Here is a 23,170-nt window from a genome sequence, read left to right as displayed (position 1 = left end):
GTAGATTTAAAGGTTCAAGTATCTTAAATGTAACTGGAAATGAGATACTTATAAAAGATGAACATTTTCTAAAACATCAACATCTTTTTTTTTTTTTTTTTTAAATTGAGACAGAGATTTGCTCTGTGGCCCAGGCTGGAGTGCCGTGGTATGATCTCGGCTCACTGCAACCTCTGCCTCCCGATTGAAGGAATTCTCTTGCCTCAGCCTACTGAGTAGCTGAGATTACAGGCATCATGCTTGGCTAATTTTTGTATTTTTAGTAGAGACAGGGTTTCACCATGTTGACCAGGCTAGTCTCAAACTCCTGACCTCAGGTGATCCACCTGTGTCGGCCTCCCAAAGTGCTGGGATTATAGGTGTGAGCCACCACACCCAGCCAACGTCAACATCATCAGAGACCATTTTCTGTTCAAAGTTTATATTTGCTTACAGTCTTCAATATTCTAATTTATTTTCTTTCCTTGAAGTCCTCACTGATTTTCAGGTAAAAGTCTTCTTAAATTTACAGCTGCTTTTGACAAGATCGCATCATCTTATACCTAGAAGACAAGAGTCTTCTAGCTGTCTCTATCACTTTTAGTTTTTCATGTTGAAGGGAGCAGCATTTTGAAAGAGACCATCCTGTACTCTAGTTCCTCCTATAGCATATATGTATATGTGTAGGAGGAACTAGAGTGGAGGAAAGTCTCTTCCAAAATGCTATGTTAGCTGGCTTGATTGCCAAAATAATCTCTAAATACTATTGTCATCATGTTCTAGTCCTCCTGAGAATCAACAGCAGCTCTCTACTTTGTTTCATAACAAAATCCAAACATCATCCTATTATTCAAGAATTAACATCATTCATTATCTGGTCCTTCAAGTCCCAACTGTACTCACTGAGCAAGGGATCATCACCATATACAGCAAACCCTCAGTGAATTGCTGCTGAAAGAATATTAAACGCTAAAAAATGTTCTTACTTAAAATTCAGAAGAACTACACAGAAACATTATCTGAATATGACCTACTGGTTAACTTGTTCTCATAACTGTATTTCTAATGCACTTCTATTTAATAGTGGAAAATTAAATAGGACAGTGATTACTGCAGTAGCTCAAGCTGCATTTGTAAAGGAAATGAGACCTGACTCATGTCTGTGAATGTATTGTTCAGTTTCCTTCCCCAAATTTTACCACTTTTCCCAGATCAGTTTTCTCATTTTAAGCTCTGATGTCACATTGATTTCTATCCTGTGCCATTTGCATAGCCTGTGCAAGACTCAAACTGATGCAGGGCTGGGTACTGGGTGTGGCACTGAAACCTGAGTCCTGGTCCTCATCTTTAGGCTTTCTAAAAGGGGAGGGGGTAGACAGGGTAAAAGGTGATGCTCTTAACATCAAGGGATAAAGAGAAGAAAAACCATTTGTTTCTGTTTATGAAACTGTTTGAGATGAAAATATTTCCAGTTGTTGAAGCAGCAAGGAATGTACCATAAATAACATAAATCTCATTAGACCTGATGAGGGCTTCTGGATTTTCATGGGGTCTGACTTAATGTGTTGGCCTGCATCAGCCAGATAAATACACCGAATTATCTGTTAGCTGGCTTAAGTTAATTTCCATCATGAGGAATTGACTTCTCACAAGTTAATTCACTTAGGTTCTATTGGTTCATTATAGTGAAAGATGATCCTGTTTTAACTTTAGAGAAACTCAGTCCTTTGCTATGAACTATTCTTTGAATATAGTGTTTCTCCTAAAAAGGTCAGTTCATTCTCCAGCATCCAAGTGTCACACAGGGCTATATATGACATAAACCTGCTTTTTGTCCTGGACACAGTTTTAACCTCATCCTGTCTACTCCACATAAGGAGGGGTCAGCATGAGATGTGCTGTGGACCAGGAGCTCACTGGTCCTTCGGGTCGAGCCTGCCCTCTGAGGAAATGAGGAGCCCGTGCCTGCCTGATAGGCTGGCATGTGCGCCATGTGCCTGCTGTGTGCATGCTGAACTGCACCCATTTTTTCATTCTTTTTTAAAATATAAGTTCTCTTTAGGATTTTAAAATATCATTGATGCCATACTATTCCCTTAAACTTTCTCAAGGAATTAAGGGTATGATGATTGACTCTAACAGAAGTCGTATCACTCAGACCTCCTCCTTATTTTCACACCCTATGGTTAGTTGGCAGTCTTAGCACATTGGAGAGCTGGTGTTAAGAGGCTCCTGCTGGAGTACTGGAGAGAACAGGGGAAGGCCACGGACGCTGGTCAGAAGGAAGGTGGGAACAAGCTTTCCACAGCTCGTTCCCATTTGTGACTTTATGGACTTGTTCTGTCACTTTGGTGGCACTATCTGAGGGGGAAATGACACAATGAACTACAAATGCACTGTAACGGTGAAGGAGGAACAGGTACATTACATGGCAAGAGCAGGAGCAAGGTTCACTTTAGGGAGGTCACCACACGTTTGCCCTCAACAAGAGGGAATAGCCAACTGATAAAGAGGCCAGCTGTTCTCCCACAGCCCCTTGGACTAGTCAGGCGAAAGGATTGCTAGGCCTTTCCAGGGAATTCCACTTGGTGTGACACCCCTCATCCCATATCTTCACAGGTGCTCTACAAAGCTCATGCGTTGTTCCAAGGAAGATGCGTTGGCCATGAAGCGAAGTAAATATCAACCAAAGGCTTCATATTCTCACAATTGTTTCTTTAATTCCAAACACCAGGGATTAACCTGCTTAGAGGCAAGAATTCTAGTGCCTGCAGCTTGTCATTGCTAATAAGCACCCTGTAATATTCAGACTTTCACACAGCAACACAAAACACATACAAAAAATAACACTTTATCCATTTCTGGCTCTGCTGGTTTGACTGTAACATCTAAAATAAATGAGCTCTGATTCCAAAACACTTACTGCAGAGACAGACTTGAAAATATGTTGACATATCCACTTAGGAAACCACTAGCCGAGAAGGGATTGTCTTCCGTGTGGTTAAAACGGAGATAAAACAAGAGATTCCAAGACTGTCTTCCATATTCCAGATGCTTGGGTTCTGGGGGTTGTCTAACAGCCGACTACACTGTTCCCGAGTTGCCTCACTCTGCATGTGGGGAGCTGGCTGGGTGAGCAGACAATGTACTTCTGAGGCAAAGGTCAGGGGCCAAGCCTCAGCGGGACTCATCAGTTCCTACTGTTCTTTGATCATGGTCTGTGGTCCCTGCCTCACTTAACCTCCTCTGAAGTGCCTCAGTCTCACAGGGAACCAGGGTCAGTTTCTGCAAGAGTTCACACAAATCCATTACCATTATTGAAAAGGTTGCTCAAAGGTCAGGATCTGTGGAGCAGGGTTACTGGTATCGTCTTTACCCATGAAGGACAGTTTACTCTATGACACTAAAGTTCATCTGTCAGATAAATCCATTCCTCTTGCAGTCAAGCGGGTCTCTTTGGAGTACTTCTATTTTACAGTTGCTCAATTCTTATGGCTAACCACTCCTTTGCTCAAGGGAAGGTCAGAAAGGCTTGGATGAGCCCACCAGATCACAAAGCACCTGGGAATGTCCTGGAGATCATTCAGGAAGTGGTGTTTCAGACACATTTAGAGAGGACTGTGCTGGAAACCTCTTGCTCATGAGGAGGAAGGGTGCTTTGCCTGAGCCACTCTGGCCACGGTGCTCAGAGGTGGCATCTTTTGTCCATAGACTGATAAAGGGGTGGCCCTTCCCTTCACACAATATCCTGCAAATCCCAGCCTCACATTTAAGCTTGGAGTCCTGAGAGACAACATATATCCCCAGGAGGGGAACTTTCTCCCTCTGTGTCTTGAAAGCCTGCAGGCTGAGACACTGAGAGATGCTCTTAAAGCACTAAAACTTAATCTCCTGAGTGCGGATTCCTCCTGACAGCAACCTTGTAGTTTAGCTCTGGTTCGACAATATACACTCAATTCTTCATCTTATGATGTTCTATTTTTAAAAACAAAAAGCAGATTTTCATATTTGGTTCACAAAAACCTTGCTAACATACTTGTTGTTAATTGGAATACATTTTGTTGGCAACGTACAACATGCAGCAAATAAGTTCCTTGAATTCACCATGCATCCAAAGGAGAAGAGTACTTAAATTATTTGTTTCCTAGAGCAGGAAAGAAAAGCATACGTTTCCTTTACTGTAAAAAAGAAAAAAGTAATGAAATTTACGTACCAGCTTTTCAAAATTGACAAGATTATCCAAAAAAGTTTTATTCCCTTCATGAATAAATGTCACATCTGAAAATTAAAAACAAAAAGATGTATGTATCATTAGGAATGGATTTTGAGTTAGGGCCGAAGAGGTCTAGGTACAATGCAACTTACTCATTTTTCTTAAACATTATGGATCTTTCCCTGCACTTGGAGAGGCAATTTGAAATTGGATTTATATGTTATTTGATGTAAAACTGCATAATGTGTGTGTGTGTGTGTGTGTGTGTGTGTGTGTGTAAAAACAGTGTAACCTTACTGAAAGTATATATTTAGCACTCATAACCAAGTGTTTGACCTCAATCTGCTTAATAAAAACTAAAGCTGGTCTATAACTTAATTGTTCCATTATGTTTTTAGGTCCAAAGACTGAGCAGAAAAGGACTGAATACCCAGAAACAACAAGGTTTTAGTAATTATGTGTTTGCTTTTTACAAATCCCTGAAAAAGTTAATGGAACCTGCTTTACTTAAAACAACTAGTTAAGATTTAGATTTAGATGTTTAAATTTAAACTTTTGGTTCCCAAAGCTGACGTCTGATTGTGTACCAGGAGTAAGTGAGGAAAGAGGCAGGCTTGAAAATAGCAAGATTTCTGGCCCCGTTTGACTAGCAGAAAGCAACCATCACTGACGAAAATAAAAGAAGTAGAATGAAAGTGCATTTCCAAAGGAAGAGAAAGTTAAATTTGGTTTAAGGCTCACTGCATTTAAAGTAACTGAAGATATTCATTAAATATCTCCTGTTGGCTGCAGTAAACAAAAGAGTGCCTCCCCACGACATATAGTTTTGGAAATTAGTTACATTAAATAAGAGTAGCAACTGAAGCTCTGAGAGTGGATGACTTAGTCACAATCAGATCAGAGGTGATGACTGAGCATCGGGGAATCCTCACAGACAAACATCACAAAAATAAATATACTATATTTTAAAGCATGTGTAAATAATCACATTATATTACAGACATGGAGAACCAACCAAATAAAAACAGCCTTCAAAAATCTTGTAAAAGTAACCTGACAGAAAAGAGGGAAAAAGAATGTCCTAAAAATGCCTATAAATAGAAAAGGAATGTGTTTGCTTTTAGTCAAGACTTTTATTCTGCTGGTCCCTAAGGAGTAATTATGAGATAGGTGCTCCTAAAATATGCCACTAAAACACCAGGCCACAAAACTTTTACTGTCACCAGGAGGTGACACTAGTTACGTAGTTACAGCACACACTGAGGCAGCCCTTTCCCCAAGGCTCCCTACACACAGCTTCCCATGTGGAATGAAATGTTTTCAGAAGCTGCTTTCTTTCTTTTTTCTTTTTTTCTTTTTTTTGCTTGTAAACTGATGGCCTCGTAGGAAAACGATTCACAGCTAATTACACAGTCTCCTGACAAACTCTCTGGTTATTTTATTATCTTTTGAAACTTGGCTTTCAGAAAATAATTACAAGCTTTCATTCTGTGACATGCTATTCAGAAAGGAGAAGGCAACAGAGTTAGGTTTTACCTTTTCTGTATAGCAAATGCAAATCTGTGCACACACTCTGTCTTCATTAAACATCACCCAAAGGCCTGGCCTTTACTAACTCTCTGAGAATTCCAGAGTCCAAACACCTTCTCAGAGTGGCTTGGTCCATTTCCCCTGTGTTACAGGTTTATCCCTCACCTGACCCTCACCCCTCTTCCTAGGGATGATGAGGAAGGCGGTGACAATAATGACAGCTTACGTTTATTAACAGCGTTAGACACGGCTCTAAGTGCTTTGGCTGCATTAACTCATCAGGTAAATTCTAGGAGGTAACCCCGTGAAGAAACTAAGGCACTGAGGACGTCTATGGCCAACCCATGCTCACAGCTATAAGTGGCAGAGACAGGATTCAAACCCAGGGAGGCTGGCTCCCCGTCACCATTGTGCCCCTCCAGGCACCTCAAGTGGAAAGGGCTCTGACTTTCCTTGCTGCCAGGTGCAGTCAACCTGCTCAATTTACAACACATCAGCTTTCCCTGCAATGCTGAAAGTGTGCTTCCCCCTTCACTCCCTCCAGGCAGTCCCTCCTGCCTTCAATCTCTCTTCTTCCTGGGTACTTCCTCTCTCTCTTAGCTATCAGCAGAGCGGGTGGCAGCTATGCTGAGGGGCCAGGGCCTGTCAGGCTGGTACTGTCAAAGGATAAGGCAGGGACAGTTCTGAGGGTGCTGGCCAGGTGGGAGGGGAGAAAGGCTGGAAGGGGCTGCAGCTTGGAAGAAAGAGAAGAGTTCAACTGGCTGCAGATTTTGATGCAGTTGAATGGCAGGTGCATGACACGGAAGGCATGCCAGAGAGAAACAAATGAGTGGCTGAGCAGAAAAAAACTAGGACGTCAGAATTTTTTTTTTTTTTTTTTTTTTGAGACGGAGTTTCGCTCTTGTTACCCAGGCTGGAGTGCAATGGCACGATCTCGGCTCACCGCAACCTCCGCCTCCTGGGTTCAGGCAATTCTCCTGCCTCAGCCTCCTGAGTAGCTGGGATTACAGGCACGTGCCACCATGCCCAGCTAATTTTTTGTATATTTAGTAGAGACGGGGTTTCACCATGTTGACCAGGATGGTCTCGATCTCTTGACCTCGTGATCCACCCGCCTCGGCCTCCCAAAGTGCTGGGATTACAGGCTTGAGCCACCGTGCCCGGCGGATGTCAGAATTTAAGTCATGGGACAAGAAGCAGTTTTGGTGTATGAGAAATGAGCGATTGCCACCTGGAGACACCTGAACACACCCCAAACATCTCCTGAAATACAACTGCTCGATAAAAAGACACTTTGAAGAGATGGCAAGTGGAAGAGGAGGAAGAAACATCTAAGAGTCCCAATATTCATTTCCTTCAGAGGCACAAATCTGCAACAGTAAACTCCACTCTAAGACACATACATGAAACCTACCACAGAGACCCCAGTTTATCCTCAAACAACTAGGTGATTCACTCCATTTCCAAAAATAGTGCACGATATACAACTGCTTAGACCCTTAGCTCAGCTGGGTCTTCTCCCCAGCACTTAGTGTTTCCCACTCATCTCTTTCTGACCACGATTTCCCACCACAGTAAGGGGAAAGTACATCAAAAGGCAAGAAATGCAAATAAGAAAGAGGAAGACTGATGGCTGGAAGGATCCTCAGGTAATTCACTAACTTGATCATCTGCAGGCTACTTGGAAACTGACTTTCAAAAAATGCAACACAGCAGGTCTAATCCTTCCTCAACACCAAGGAGTTCAATTTGGTCCCACTTTTCTAATCAAAAGCTACTCAACGTAAGAGACACAAGAGAGGGAGGAAGAAGAGCTTTCATTAGAAATTAAGTTGCTTGCTCTAAAATAGTTCATTGCAATTTTAAAAATAATTATATGATTAAAAAAGCCTAAGAATTAATGTTATATATTTTTGCCAAAATGTCTTATCTTAGGCATGATATATATTTTTTTATATTTTCATCATATTTGCCTTGGAAATTATTTCAGACAAAAACAGTAACTTTAAGTACAATGAAGCACTAATACTATATATTTTTATAATGACAAAAAATTAAGATAAAGGAAAACTAAGTGCTTATTTAAACTCAAGGAAGCTTCTAATAAATAAATGAAAAGCTGTTTATTTCTTTTTGAAATAGGTAAATGTGTTTTCAGTAGAAAAGGGGAAATTTGTCTTGCTGCCAACAGAGGTCTCGATAAACTCAGTAGAGCAGAAAATTGCATTCAAGCTAAAATGTTAAGTGTGAGACACTTGACTGCATTAAATATTTTTTGGGGAAAACCACAAATATGTGGCAGAAGGCTCTGTTCCCGTCTAATTAAGTTAAAGGAACATTGTCAACTAATTTCTCATTTCCTTAAAAGTATGTATTATTTCAAAATTTTTTCTTTATACAAATGATTTCCTTTCCTACATCTGTCCTACTTTCTATTGTCTTTATTTGTGTCTAAATGATCCTAAGTGTTACTTCCCACCTGCCACCTCCCACCCACTAATTGTAGGTGTTTTATTCCGCAAATAAAAAGCATAGACCTAAACACCCTTCTTTTAAAAGCAATAAGTCTGAAGAATCAAATAAACTTATAAATTATTATTTGGGCACCGCAGATTCTCTTTATTTCACGCACTTGTATTTAAGAGAATCTTTTCAGCTTGATGAAGCATCTGTGCATATCTGTCTCCATTGTCCTAATGTTATATTCTTGTTTCACAGAGATTCTTGCTTCATATTTGATGAAGGAAGACTCAATGAGTAGCTGCAGGATGTACAGCAACTCACAATAATTCTCCAAGCTCTGGCTGTTCTTGAGAGATGCTGAAGAGAAAATGCCAGCTTTATTGGGTGGGTGAGGGGTGTGGGGGATGGTGGCAATGGGAGGAAGTGGGGAATGAGGATGGCCAGGCCAACCAGGAATCCAGTTCCCACACAGCTCATTTCCAGAAGCACTGTACGGGTCCAGCCATCGGGGCCTGGCTCACCAGAAATTACAAGCCTCCGAAGAGAAGTGGCTGGATCAAAGAGTATTCCTACAAAACCCCTTGAAGGAATCAAAATATGGCCAAGGACAATGCCCAAACCCCCTTTCCCTGGAAAGCATACAGGTAAAAATTTACACTGAATGTCAGGGGTGTACACCAGATTAAAAAGAGTTTCCTTTTATTAATCCCCTCAGTTTGAAAGAGAGATCACGGAGGTCTCATCAATAAATTTAACTAACATGTTTCATGATGAATTATTTGGTGCTTAGTTGAAAGTGGTCAGTGGTCTAACTTGCAGCTATCAAATACTTTCCCAACTAGATTCCACTCTAGAAAAAAGGAACTATACTCTTGGTCAACAATTTTCAAAGGCTGTCTGGCTTGTGTTGACCAAAGGCACTTCTAATACAACAGCAAATTGTGGGCTGTGTCTCTTAAGTTTAAGTTGCAAAAACAGAACACGATTGATCACCATTTGGGTTCTTTATGCCAGCCTTATTCTTGGTTGGATTCAGTGGACTGTTGGCCCAAAGAAAAATGATACAGGGCTTAAAGCAGAGTAAAAGAAAAACACAAACATTTCCAGTGCCAAGTTTTGTGAGTCAAGCGAAAATTCTTTGGCGTCTGCTTAAGCACAAGTAGAGGTTGCAGTGAGCCAAGTTCTCGCCACTGCACTCCAGCCTGGGCAACAGAGTGAGACACTGTCTCAAAAAAAAAAAAAAAAAAAATTGGCCATTTGAAAAACAATCACAGGGAAACATAATTAGGTCTGAATGTCAAAATAACTGTAAAGAGACAAACTTGAGAGTCCCTTTTTTTGCCTCAATAGAGTAAGAAATTTCTGGAAGATGAAATTACATGGCATAAAAGATAGAAAATCATTACCTTTAAGCAATAAGGGCATGAAAGGGATTTTTGGTGGCTTCATCTTTTTGAATGCATCTCTGTAGGCTTTGTGATTTAGGGAAGGATCCTGCCAAACCAAGCAGATTACAAAGAGAAAGAGAAATCAGTGTGCTATAGAAACAATTCTAAATCCACTTTTGCTATATACTTTGAATATGACTTAGATATAGAGAGAATCCTCCTAACAACAAAGTAGATAAAGGTTTCCTAGGAGAATAAACTCACTAAATTAGGGCAGGAAATCTAGGCAATGAATGAAACTCAAGTTATTGGTTTACAATAAGGGGAAATGACCGCAGATGAGAGACATCTTTTGATTGCCCTATTATTTCCCTCAAAAGGTTCTTTAAGTGCAGTTTCCTCTGCAGAATTTATATCATGAGTTAACCCAAAGTCTTTTGTTACACTACCAAGAAAATCTGTCCTTGTAATGCACAGACAATGCAGAGAAGACAAGAGGATACTGTTTTATTGTATTCTAAAAAGAAGCTATAATTCTTAAAAATCTCAATCTAAGAAATTGTGAAAAGGAGAAAAGGGAAAAAGAATAATGCATAAGACACTAATTGCATGCTAAATTGATACTGATTAATTTTGCAGGCTTTGAAATGGACTATACTTAAAAACCTGCCTTCTGAAAAATCAGGCTAAAAGGATTATCTTCACTACCCTTTTAGAAGGAGAGGAAGAAGCATTAACTGTCAACTTCCTTCTCTCCGTAAGAAGCAAAGCTACAGTTTCATGTACAAGTAAACCAGTCTAGGCTACATGACACAGTAGAGTACAAATACCAACCATTGAAATCCAGAAAGAAACTATACCCTAGGAATTATTTTGAAGAATAAGTCCACTTCGGCTCAACTACTTACTGTTAAACTTTCAAGTTCAGAGAAAAGTTTCTTAAACTTCCCAGGGATTTTCTAAAAAACAAACACAAACAAAAAACAGAAGGTCACAGAAGCTGATTATTTTCAGAGGCATCGAAGGGAGTTTTCATTACATTGTTTATCTGTGTCACACTTCTGAACATAAATACCTCTATCATCTGTTCTACCCTGATTGCTTCTCATTACGCAATTTTCATCATCTCTTTAATGTGATCTTTCTTAGGAATGTTGCTTAAAAGAGCTTAAAATAACAGCCCCATGATTCAGGAATCTGGCTGGTTAGACATTCCACATATTGGTGGTCATTTAATAAAAACTTAGATTTCAGTTCCATACCCTACCTTTGACAAATGCTCTCATCTTCTTAATAGTCTTCCTGAGTGGGAAATAATTATGTTGGCTGACATTTTTAGTATAAATGATGTAATTTTATTTCACAGCATCGGGCTAAATAGTGAATGGCCAGGAAGACCTTAAGTGGCGAAGCCTCCACTTAAATGAGTGGAATCACTGAATTGCAGAGCTCACAACAGGTGGCAGGCAAAGTGACAGGGATGGAAACACAGGCCATGCTCCCAGATAAAAATTCAGGCCTAAGGAAGAAGGGCCTGGAATGTTCCGGCCTGCCTTTAACAGGGCTAAATAAAATATTGGGTGGCTTTCAATATTGACTTAGTAATCTTTTGTGGTAAACAGCACATATTTAAAGGTAGCCTGAATTTGAACTCTGACTCTGCCCTTTCTAGCTATGTGGTTTGGTGTGAGTCAGCAAACTCTCAGATCTGTTTCTTCAGCTGAGGATGTAGAGACCACTCCATGAAAAGTACACAGTCCTTGGCTGGTGCTTAACAAATGCCAGCTATTAACACTAAATACAAATTTTAAGAAGACATTTCTGTGATTTTCTGTCTCTAAAAGGAATCAAAACAGTGAGGCAACTCCTACAATAAATAGGCTTTACAATTATTTAGAGATTTTTTTCCATGTGATAATTTTGAATCTGGACTCAGTTTCTCACAGCAAACAGGTAGTTCAATCTGTTTGGAAACTACACACACACACACACACACACACGCACGCACGCACGCACGCACGCACCCTAATGAACGGAGGATAAATTAAATAAGAAGATACAATATGGAGGTATTTGCAACTGATTTCAATCTTTCTTCTGAGCTGCCTACCTTAGTCTGTGGGACATCCCTCATAAATGTCCCAGTGACACCTCAAATTCAACATGTCCAATGTCAGCTGCAGACCAAATCTAGGCATAAGCTACCTTTAGTAGGTCAAGTTTTATTGGATTGCTGCTACACCCCTTCATCCACACACATACTACAGCCGCTCTTTCACTCCAATGGCAGAGTTGAGCAGCTGCCACAGAGACCATGGAGCCTGCACAGCCTAAACATTTTTACTCGCTGGCCCTTTACTAAAGCACTTTGCTGCCCTCTGATCTATTTCTTTAAATCTACTTCTTTCCCTGTATTATCTATTTGGAATAGTGTGATCACTTTCCATTCATCTAGTCACCAGACCTGGAGATCCTGTGGTCACCTCTGCATGAGATGCCCATCCCCACACTCCAGTAACTCCCAGCTCGACCTCGAAGCCCCTGCAGCTTGAAGCTTCTCATTTGAGTTTTCTCAGCTACCGGGAGGCAGAATGAATCCCTCCACTTGCTCTGCCCTGGTGCAAGACTTCTGTCATCACAGGCATACTCAGTTCTCACGCGGTCATCTCCTGTCTGCCATGGCACTGATGCAGCGCCCTGCATGTAGCAGGCAGTCAATGCGCAGATTAAACATAAGCTGGTTAAATCTAATTGAGTTACTTCTTCTCTCGATTTTTCCAAATCAGTTTCACTCAAGGTTTAATTCAAATTCGTCCCCCACTGACCCTTGCCAGCCATTTGTTTTCCTCCTACTCTAATGAACTGTGCCATCTATCCCCATCTCTTTCATCTGGCTTTGTGTGTGAAGGTCTTGTTTGCTTAACCAGAGCAGGGAGGGCTTTCGTTTCTTTTCTTCTGGGCCCCTTTAAGGAACACTGACTCTGACCCTTGGGTCAGCACAGAGCATTCCATCAGGGTATGACCCCTGACTGAAAGAAAGCGAATCCACAGGTTGCCCAGAGACCTATGCTGAGAAAAAGAGAGCTGGCCTATCAGCCTTTCTCTTGTAGGAGTTTGAGTTGGGAACCATGAAGAGAACAACACAGTCAGTGATAGGAACTAAATGTGAGAGGACTGTGAGGGAGACTGAGGAGATGGCAGTGAGCACACGCAGGCCAAAGGCAGAGGCATGAAGCTTAAAGAGCAATGATGAGGGGAGAAATGGTTGATAGGGAGGTAGCCAGTTGGGAAGGAAAGGAGCGAAGGAAACAGCAGCCCAAGGAAGGAAGGTGATGCGGCCATGAGAGGAGCCGAGTCCTCCGCCTGTGTCTGCCTAAGTTTAGGGCTTCCCAGTTTCAGGTCTTCCCACATGAATGTCGCAGTCCACGCATCAGACCTTGTGCGAACTTGAGTGGGCCTCTGCAGCTCAGAATCCAAACAGCCTTCGGAGTGCAGAGCCAGTATGTGGGAGGCCTGAAACTTGAGAATGTTTTGTGGATCCTCTTTAAGAAAAAGAATACAAAATTACTTTGCTTTCACAAATTTTACAAAAATATATATCCTCCATGTGGACACACTGCCAGCAGTTCTGCACGTGAGAGGCTCTGAAGCTCAAACTCATTAGCATCACAGCAAACGCACTTCTGAGCACACATCGTCAGGCAGGGAGACTTCGGGGACCAGCCTGGATGGGAACCACACTATCAGGCGGCAAAGAGGGGAAGACTGATTCTAGCTGGGGAGCACGTTACCATTTTTATCTAGTTCGGACACATTATACAACCGTTTAAAGACCATTTGATCAAAAACATACCCACCACCTTGACACACAACTTTTAAACGTTTTTAGTTTGGTTGTACTCATCTCATTTAGTCCATGTAAATTACTTTATTTCCATTTTTTTGCCCCCCCACCATGGGACTCGAAGGCTCACCTCCCAGGTCTGCGACAGTCGACTGACAGAAGCAGTATTGAGACCCATCACGATGGCAAAGAAAGAATTCAGGTTTCTCTGGGCTTTGCAGCTATAAAATAAAAGGGAGTAGAGGACACTTTGAGAAAACATTCTTTCCCGAGATGATCACAAAAGATAAAGCTGAAAAGACTCTCCTAGGCCACAGAGCTCAGGAATTCTGCTCTACAGCCTATGTATCCCTTACTGCCCCTCAGCTGTCTCTAAATGCCAAAGAAATGATTCCAAACACCACAGCTCACCCTTACCTAAAGGAAAAGATCTGTGCTCCTGACACCCTCCTGACATTTCACAAGATTCCTCCTTTTTAAACCTATGTTGTGTGCATTTACAATTTCAACTGAGCACTCTTTTAAATTCATGTTTCTTTGTATATCCTGCACCCTCCTTTTAACAGCTCACTAGTCCTGATTCCTTCATCAAAATGCTTTTTTTCATTTTTTGACAGACAAGCCCTTCTCACCTCACAGGTCTAAGCTCTCCTTCCCATTACATTTAGACACTTTTCTTTCCTACTAACAAAATAGCTACTATATTATGCATATATTTTAAATATGGCATATATTAATGGGAATACTGTTCCACATTTTTCACTTAAACAAGGAAATGAAATGCAAAATGAGATCATGCTGAGCTCCATTCACTTCATGAGGCCATCTACTCTGCATAACATCAATCATGCCCAGAGACTTAACTGGTCAACATTCCACTAATTTCCAAAGCTAGCTAAGAAAGCTTGGAATGGCAGAGGGAGCTCGGCTTTCAGGGCAACCACAATAGCCTGTGAATTCCAGGCACTCCTTTATCTGGAGAGCATTAGAAAACAACTTCTCTGAGGTAGGGCTTTAAAACAAAGTAAAAAAATTACCCTACCTTGAAAGTTTACTATGAAAAAATATGAAGTACTTAACAGTAAGCAGAGTATGTACCAGGGACCTCGTGATGTTTGTCTAGCTTCTCTCAGATGCCATTCCTTCATGAGCTCTCCACCAATGTCTCATATGGAATTTAGGAACCGTGTAAGTCCGTGGCCTGTTTTTTCGGTTAAATACCATGTTATGTTATAGACTATGGATTATTTACTATCATCATTAACAGTGATGTAATATATTTATCAAGAGCATATTATATAATTTATTCCTCTAATGTGGACAATAATTTTCAATTTTCCCTGTTATACAGAATGCTGCAATAAATTTCTTACACATACAACTTTTTACTGTATTTATAATTTTTTTCCCCCATTAAGTTAGACTTCCAGTCATTCCATGATTGGTCAAAAGCTGTGAAGACGTTAAAGGTTCTCGATACATACTACAAGCTGCTGTCCCCCAAAGCTATACTGATTCCCAGTTGTACACACAGTGTATGAGATTGTCTAGTTCAGAATTAGGAGAATGACCTCAGCTGTGGAGTGAGTAGGAAGACTCACAGAAGCCGTGCTCTGGCAGGACCTGCCTAAACTGGCCCGCCCGAGAGCCAGCCTCACAGATTAGGTACTGCCTGAGTCCAGCTGTACCAGGCTCCAAGCCAGGAAAGCTCAGGCCTGGGGGCATTCTAGAAGCTCCAATCCCAAGAACAGTGGAACCTGGAGAGGCCGTGCTGCCTCCACACCTCGTGCCGAAGGTATCTGTGGTGGACACGTGTCTCATAGGCACCTTGCTGCTGAGCCTCCAATGGGCACGATCTGTTCCTCTCATGGTCCTCTTGTCCGGCTTTTGGCTCTGCTAGCAGTTCCTTGGTAAGTGTGAGGCCCTGTACCTTCATTTAAGTGAGCCCTTATTTTATTTATTTATTTTTTTTGCCAACTTTCTCCTGGGTAGACCCTGCTTGGTACAGTCCATGAATAAACTAAAACAAGATACCTCACAGTCTGTGATTGGGAAACCTACTTGCGTTTGAGAGTCACTGCTTTCACATGGTGACTCCTCTTCCTCCTGCTGTTCACTTGCCTCATTTTACTTTTTCTGACACTTTACACCCTGAATGTTCCCACCAGCCAGAACAGACTTGAGTTAGTGACATCTCCTGAGTTGATGTTTTGAAATACCAGGCTCCCCTGCAGAGGCTCTTGTGGTCAATAAAAACTGCTCCATCACTCTGCTGGAAGCTCTTCGGTTGGAAGTCTCTCTTACCCCGGGTCCCTGCACCTATGATATGATGGAGGCCCCACTGGTTATGCAATCCCTGATAAATAGTAGGTCTCTTAAGGATGGAGTATATGTCTAATCTTTTTATATTCTGTCCATCACCCAGGTGCCTAGTACACAGCAAGCCTTTTAAACAGCATTTGCTGAAGTAGAAAACAAACTTCTAGGGAAATGGAATTATCATTATTCATTATAAAGATGACTATTATTCTACTTTTTATTCAGCTTCATTAATCTATGTGAAATCTTAGAATTCCCATCTTTTTATCTATTAGCTCCTAATGAACAATTTTCCTGGTACATACAGCTGTCCTTTTTAGTCACATTTTAAGGGAAAAAAACACACATATAACTAACATCTAAATCTGTTAAGAAAAAAAAGGAATTAATACAGGCACAATTTCTGGAGAAGACAAATTGACACAGTGCAAATATTAGATACCATTCCAGGCTGAAATCCTCTGTTAATAGGGGTCATTCATTCCATGATAAGAACAGACTGTCTAACACTAAACATTCCAGTTCAGCAAACACTCCTTTTGTCTTTGTGTGAGAAAATAAAATCCACTCAATACACTGAGGTGGGGGATGGGGATGGTGAGAAGGAGGGGAAACATGAATATGCAAATAGGATGCCTTAGGCAGGAAAAACACTTCATGATTGTGGAAATTACTATTTTCCCTTGGTTATTCCTACTAGCGTGATTATAAGGAATTTAACTCTATGTTTCTGTTGAATTCTATCCACTGGGCTAGGGATAGAGACCATCACCATAAAAATTCAAGAGAATGTGGCCATATGGAGAAGACGTGAATATATTTCATTTCCCTGAGGACAGACAATCTTATAGTGGGAACTGAGCTGGGTGGTGTCATTTTTACTCCTTGGAACATTAATTTTCCATTTATCCAAGTGACTAGCATTTACAAGAAAGCTTTTTACCCAAAAGAGCCTCACCTTCAGGAATTTCACAAGCCATTTTGGAACACAATGACAAAAAAAAAAAAAAAAAAGCATTTACCATAAAAGCAGTCCAATAAGATTATAAGATTTAGGAATATCATGTTATCTATCCTTCCACGCCCAGTCACACCAAATACCAGGTCAGGATCCTTCATGGTCTCTTGGCTAAGAAAAATTATCTTGCTCCTGGGCTCCCTTTGCTACAGTTCAATGTGCTAGTTTCAGACCAACCTTCCTGACGGACATCTCTGATCCTGTCAGTCTTCTGCCTAAAAACTTTTAAAAACTCCCTTCTCCTTTCTCAATTCAGTTCAAACTCTTCAATCTGAAATTCAAGATCTTTTGCAACTGATCCCACCTGTCTTTACAGATCATTCTCCCACAACTTCTATATACATCCCCCTCCACTCTTAATCAGAAGATGTTACCTTCTCTGACCACAGGCTCTGCTTCATTGCCTCAGCTGAGTTGGCCTCCCACAAAGAGTGTGCTCTTTTGAATTCCTACCTGTCACACCCTCCCCAAGAATTCAAATAGATTCAAAGGTAACTTCCTTCAATGTTTTCCTGATCCTACTTTCTACACCCTTGGGGTATGAGCTCTCCCTCCTCTAAAGCCCTCAACAGAATGAGATCTTCTAGGGCATTTCCCCATTCTACTTTGCAGAGGAGCCAGCTGAGGTATAGAAATGCCCACTGATACACTGCAAGCCTCACAAAGGCAGGAACTGTGTGTAGACTCAGTCTGATTTCCCCACACTACCTTGTATACATCTGTACATATGAGTGATCAATATTGACATGTACTTGAAAACTGATATAAAAACTACTTTGGAAGACAAAGGAGAAATACAATCTTAAGGCTGGGAAGCAAAAAGAGTTGAGGAAGATTTTGATACATGCTCCCTGCTTCTGCTGGGGAGCGGTCCAAAGAACAGACTCTTGACATGACTCTGATATTTTAAGAGGATGCTCCTAGCAAGTGACTAAAATTTCATTCAAAATTTTCTGAGTCACTGCTATTTGCCCAAGTTCTGTACTACCCACCCAAGTAAAATGATTGATAAGAAATAGTCCCTGTTCTTTGAAAGCAAACACAGCCTAGTGAAGAAATCCTATATAAACAGATAAATTTAATAAATATTATATGATTTTAGAAGGTAAAATGTATATGTGTGCAGAGCGGAAGTAGTACCTCTGCATTTGAAAATCAGGGGTAGCTTCAGGAAGGAAGTAATATTTGACTGAGGTCTTGAAGAATGGCAACAACTCGCTGGGTGCAAGCGGCCATTCTTGGCAAAGCCAACAAGTGTTCATGCTTGGAAGATGGTACTCGTGGGAAAGATGAGTGGCTGGAGCATGGGGTGCACCCAGGAGTGAGGCTCAGGGGGTGGGGTGAATGATTCTCACTTCCGCACATCATCCCTTTTTTTCTAGCCTCCTGTAGCTCACCCAGGCACATTGCAGTTCAGCTGCAGGATGAAGGATGTGTGTACTGCCTGCTTTATTAGTGCAGAGGCAGAGAGCAAAGTGCTTATGTTTGATACTTTGACATTTACTTTAAGGTATAAATACTTGAAATGCAAAGATATAAATATTCAAAAATGGACCTTTTCAGCCATTTGGTCATTTAACTTCGTATTACACGTTTACATCCCAACCCTTATCATCCTAAGGAAAAAAGAAAGAAAAACAATGTAGTCTCTAAAGGAGACTAGAGGAATGGCACTTCTCACACTAGAAACTTACTGAGCCGCAATTTTGATGAATTTTTTCACCAGCTGCACTCGCTTGCCCAGCTGGCTGCAGAGCAGAATCTCTGTGGCCACCCAGAGCTGGACTTCATTGCATCTCTGGAGCAGAAGGCTGAGGTTTGCAGTGTGTTCCCCACTTCCCTGTCTGCTGAATGTGAAGTAGATCAGCTCTTGCTGAAAGAAAATGTATTCATGCTAGGGTTTATTTATAGCAAAGTACAGTTGACACAAAACTCGGTCACATTTAAGAGCTAATTCAGGTAGTCCCTCCCATATTATTAATAGGCAAACAGATAATATGGCGAACAGTAACACATTAAATTCAAAGTGATTTAGTTTCAGAGGTGCCTCATTCAATAATGTTCACCTAGAACTATGTAAGTGATTTTTCAGAATATAAAGAATACATCTCTATATAAAAATCTAAGATATCCTAAAGTTTAAATCATAGGATAAATGGAATCCCCTAATTTCCCAAACTTGTCATGTTGAAAATTTCAAGTGAAAATGAATGCTAGTACTACCAGTATTTGTTAAGGTGCACATCAGACCCTCACAGGTCTGTTCTCTAAGACAATGGTCCTCAAATTTTAGTGTGAATCAGGATCACCTGGAGGACTGCTGAAGCACAGACTGCTAGATCCTATCCCTAGAACTTCTGATCCTGTAGGTGTGTGGAGGGGCTGGAAATCTGCATGTTTAACAAATGCCCAAGACCCACTGATGATGTTGGTCTGAGTACCTGCTCTTTGAAAAACAATGATATAAAACATTGTCAAACCATAAATGGAAAGAGAATGAGATTAAGGCAAGGTCTAATAATGTACAAAAGCAAACAAGACCAGTAACTATTTACATAGACTGATCATGTGCAAAGGAATAGAAGAGATTTGCTTTTAAGTAAGTGTGCGCATTTGTGTGTGTGTGTGTGTGTGTGAATTTTACAGAGGCAATCTACATTCTTTTGCTGCATAAGCAGGGGTATATCCTAGTCTACTAACATTTCCAAAGACACAAGCCATTTAGCATGAACGAATTCACTACTTGCTCACATTCTGATCATAATATTGAAATCTGTTTAATGAGTAAATATGAGGACATCTGGATCTCTAAATTGGGTGTGAGGTTCCTTCTTCAGAAGGACAGGCCACTTTAGAATAAAAAATTTCACTACATGGCAAAGCAAATGCAACATATGGTTGCAGGGGGCTCTAACATTTTTCATCTCTTGATTCCTGTGAGCGTTTCCTCTGGCCAAATGTACTCGTGAATCGTCAGTAGCATTTTGCTCCCAATCTATTGTTTCAAAAATGTTATAATCTGTCCTCAAGTGAAAAACTGATAGACATAAAAACTTGAATATATCCAAAATTTTCAGTAAAGTACTCAAAGTCTTATAATGTAGTCTAAATTTATAGAATGTTCTTAAGTAAAAAGATGGATAAGTGTGTGTACATACATAAATATGAATATGATTCTTATACAACTATCATAAACTTCATGGAAAAAATAAATCTATCAATATCAGAGGTAAAATAGTTCATCAACCCCATTAGAGCCTTATCTCCAAATATATATATGTATTTATATGTACAAAATATAGCATATTTATACATTACACAAGCATATGATCACACTAGAAGCAAATAAAAGCATGCTCACATATTCTAATTTTTTAAGAATTGAGTCAGTCTTTCAATATATTTAAAGTCCCCAAATATCTTTTGGACCATGTTATTCTAGCATAATATTATCAACACACGCATAGATATTCTTCACAAAGAATTCATAGTTAAAACAGCATTTGTATTTTATCTTTTCACCCCTCACTTACCTCGTGAATTGAATTGAATAGACTCCAATCAAAATTCATTAATTCCAGAGCAAGATCCCAAGTGTTCATTCCCAAAATCCTCATCGACCTTTGCTGTGATTCCTCATTTTCTGCAAACGGGTTCTAAACCAACAGAAGCAAAAAGATCCTCAGGAATTCCCAAATGTTTCACACGGCATTGGCTGACTGTAGGAAATCACTAGAAGCCCACATTAGCAAAGTAATCCTTTCTGAGCGCACTTAGTATTTTCTCTGGTCTGTTCACCTTCAGTGAGTTACAGGCAATTTAGGAAATGGTCTTGGAAATAGTACAACGTGATCAATGATACTTCAGTGAGTTCACCCACTCCTCCTCCATCCCTCTCCCCCGCCCCCACGCGCGCACACACACACGCACAAATCTGATTATAAAACACTGCCCTGGCAGACAGCATAATGAAAGCGAAAGCCCCGAAATCACTTTGGCTTCTGGCAAGAATTAATGTGCCAGCAGGGTTAGTATAAAAACAAACAAAAGAAATGTCACTTCAATAAAGACAGACATGGCTTTAACAGGAACTATGTTTAACAAGTCTCATTCCAGACACACATTTACACATTTTACTAAAATGCCCATGGTAAGTGAAAAAAATTTAACATGAAATAAAAAATAAAAATTATTTCATTTATATCCCATGGTAGATTATTTTCAGTATCAACTGCTTTCCCTATGTAAATAGGGCCTAACCACTATGAGGCTGGTAACAGTATTTCCTTAAGATATGGCCTAAAGTTATTAGATGTCATCACAACTTTAACTCTATTTCACCACTAAAGTTATTTAAAACATTAATTGGCATCTTTCCAAAATAGTTGATGTTTTCTAATGAAAATATAAATTCTCCCATTTGAAGGGTTAGATTTGAATAATAACTTTAAAACAAAAAGAAGGAACCTTGAAAAATAAATGACATAGTAGGATAAAGGGGATATTCCAGGTGCCAAATATTAATCCATATTTCTAAACTAAAAAATAAATTATTTGCATTTTAGAAGATTTACATTGATAAGTAGATTTCCTATATTTTTTTTTTTTTAAATCTAATGACTGAAGATCTTCACAGAGCTTTCCCACAGACTCAGTCCTCTCAGCAGCAGGTCAAGGTTCACTTTGTCTCTGTATCCCCAGTGTAGGGCTAAGTGTGGTGCTCAGAAAGTACTGACTAAATGAACCAGCTAACGAACCAGTGGAGGTGGAGGAAAAGCCGAGGTTTCTCAGGGACTGGTCTGGTTAGGCTAAGAACAGACAGACTCTACTGCTAACTTCCAAAGAAAGAACTAGAGTGAGGAAGCAGCACACATAACTGCCTAATAATTTGGAGGTGTCAGGATATTTCTACTTGGCTTTTTGTCCCCATTTTCTTCCTAATTGGGTCCCTTACCCAATTGGAGTTATTAACTCCAGTTATTCAAGGTTGAATAACTCTATTCAAGGTTGTCCTGCCCTTGCCAAGAAACATGAAATTTTTCTATCTCATTCCTTCATTGCACTAATTCCTATTTTCCAAGAGGATTAACTAATCTATGTGAAAGTGATAGTGGGTACCAGTGTTTTCATGTGTTATTCTTTCCTTTCAATGTTTGATTTTAATGGACATCTTTTGGTGATGAAATATCTAAACCTATGATTCCATTGGGACAATTTTAGGTGTTATCAAGAGTTGGCGGGGGAAGCTTTTGAGGGTAGGATGGAGTCTGGCTTCTCTCTGAACATATTTCATAGCACCTATTTATTCCGTCAAGGCATTGCCCAGGCCAACCTTATTTTCTGAAGGTGGCCCTGGACAGTAGTAGACTGAGCGTGGAGATGCATGGGAGGGAGCTGCCTGAGAAGACCACACGTGGCTGGCGGAGGAGGCATGGAAGATACTCAGAGTGGTGATTTCCTCTACCACAATGATCCCCACAGTAGCTACGTGTCAGATCATCCTCCTTCATGGGGAGGGGTAAGATCAACCTCATTATTTACTCAGAAATGCTGTGCAGCATCCAGTTGGTCACATTTCACTGACAGAATTACACAGGATCTGTGACCTGCTAAAGGACAGCACAGGAAAGATTCAACTAAGACATGTACAAATGAAGGGAATATGCAGGGGCTTCAGAGTCAAACATATAAGTGCATTTAAAAATCCTCACACTCTGGCCGAGTGCGGTGGCTCACGCCTGTAATTCCAGCACTTTGGGAGGCCGAGGCGGGCGGATCACGAGCTAAGGAGATAGAGGCCATCGTGGTAACACTGTGAAACCCCGTCTCTACTAAAACCACAAAAAATTAGCCAGGTGTGGTGGCACGTGCCTGTGGTCCCAGCTACTCAGGAGGCTGAGGCAGGAGAATCGCTTGGACCCGGGAGGCGGAGGTCACAGTGAGGCAAGATTGCGCCACTGCCCTCCAGCCTGGGGGACAGAGTGAGACTTCACCTCCAAAAAAAAAAAAAAAATCCTCACACTCTACTGAGGTCTTTAGGAACCGCAGCAGCAATGAAATCATCCACTTACTATAAGTGTTCTTAAATTTTGGACTGAAAGTAACTTAAAGCATGGGTTCTACATTTCTCCAGACTCTTTCTCTTTGGCAGCATCTGATGCCCCATTGCTATGACCCTGTTCTACACAGTGAGGCTGGTCATCCATGCTTTTCTTCAAGGGAATGGAACAAAGTGTACTGAAACGTACCGAAACAAAGGTCTCTTTCCCCTTAAATCTACCCAGGATTCATTTCTTGCCTCATCTCCATATGCTCACCAAAAAAGAAAAAATAAAATTAAAATTCCATGGGAGGAGTCACTTGTCTCAAATCCTTTATTTCAGGGACTGAAAGTGTTTTACTTAGGCAGGGTTTAG

General features: G+C 40.7%; 1 protein-coding gene across 2 annotated transcripts in view; it reads right to left on the bottom strand.

Moving 5' to 3' along the window:
• RAPGEF5 (Rap guanine nucleotide exchange factor 5) overlaps positions 1–23,170 on the bottom strand; it is a 249,102-nt gene that overhangs the window by 8,218 nt on the left and 217,714 nt on the right. For both annotated transcript variants that reach the window (XM_032287013.1, XM_032287012.1), the window contains exons 19-24: positions 20,288–20,410; positions 18,449–18,627; positions 13,548–13,638; positions 10,482–10,532; positions 9,592–9,679; positions 4,193–4,257 (exon numbers count right to left, since the gene is read on the bottom strand). In XM_032287013.1, the coding sequence (XP_032142904.1) occupies positions 4,193–4,257; positions 9,592–9,679; positions 10,482–10,532; positions 13,548–13,638; positions 18,449–18,627; positions 20,288–20,410 (597 nt within the window). The remainder of the gene's footprint in view (positions 1–4,192; positions 4,258–9,591; positions 9,680–10,481; positions 10,533–13,547; positions 13,639–18,448; positions 18,628–20,287; positions 20,411–23,170) is intronic.

Source organism: Sapajus apella, unplaced genomic scaffold, assembly GCF_009761245.1.
Source record: "Sapajus apella isolate SASKATOON/1434 unplaced genomic scaffold, GSC_monkey_1.0 scaffold19, whole genome shotgun sequence".
NCBI classification, from domain to species: Eukaryota; Metazoa; Chordata; class Mammalia; order Primates; family Cebidae; genus Sapajus; species Sapajus apella.
This window is presented reverse-complemented; position numbering and strand designations above follow the sequence as displayed.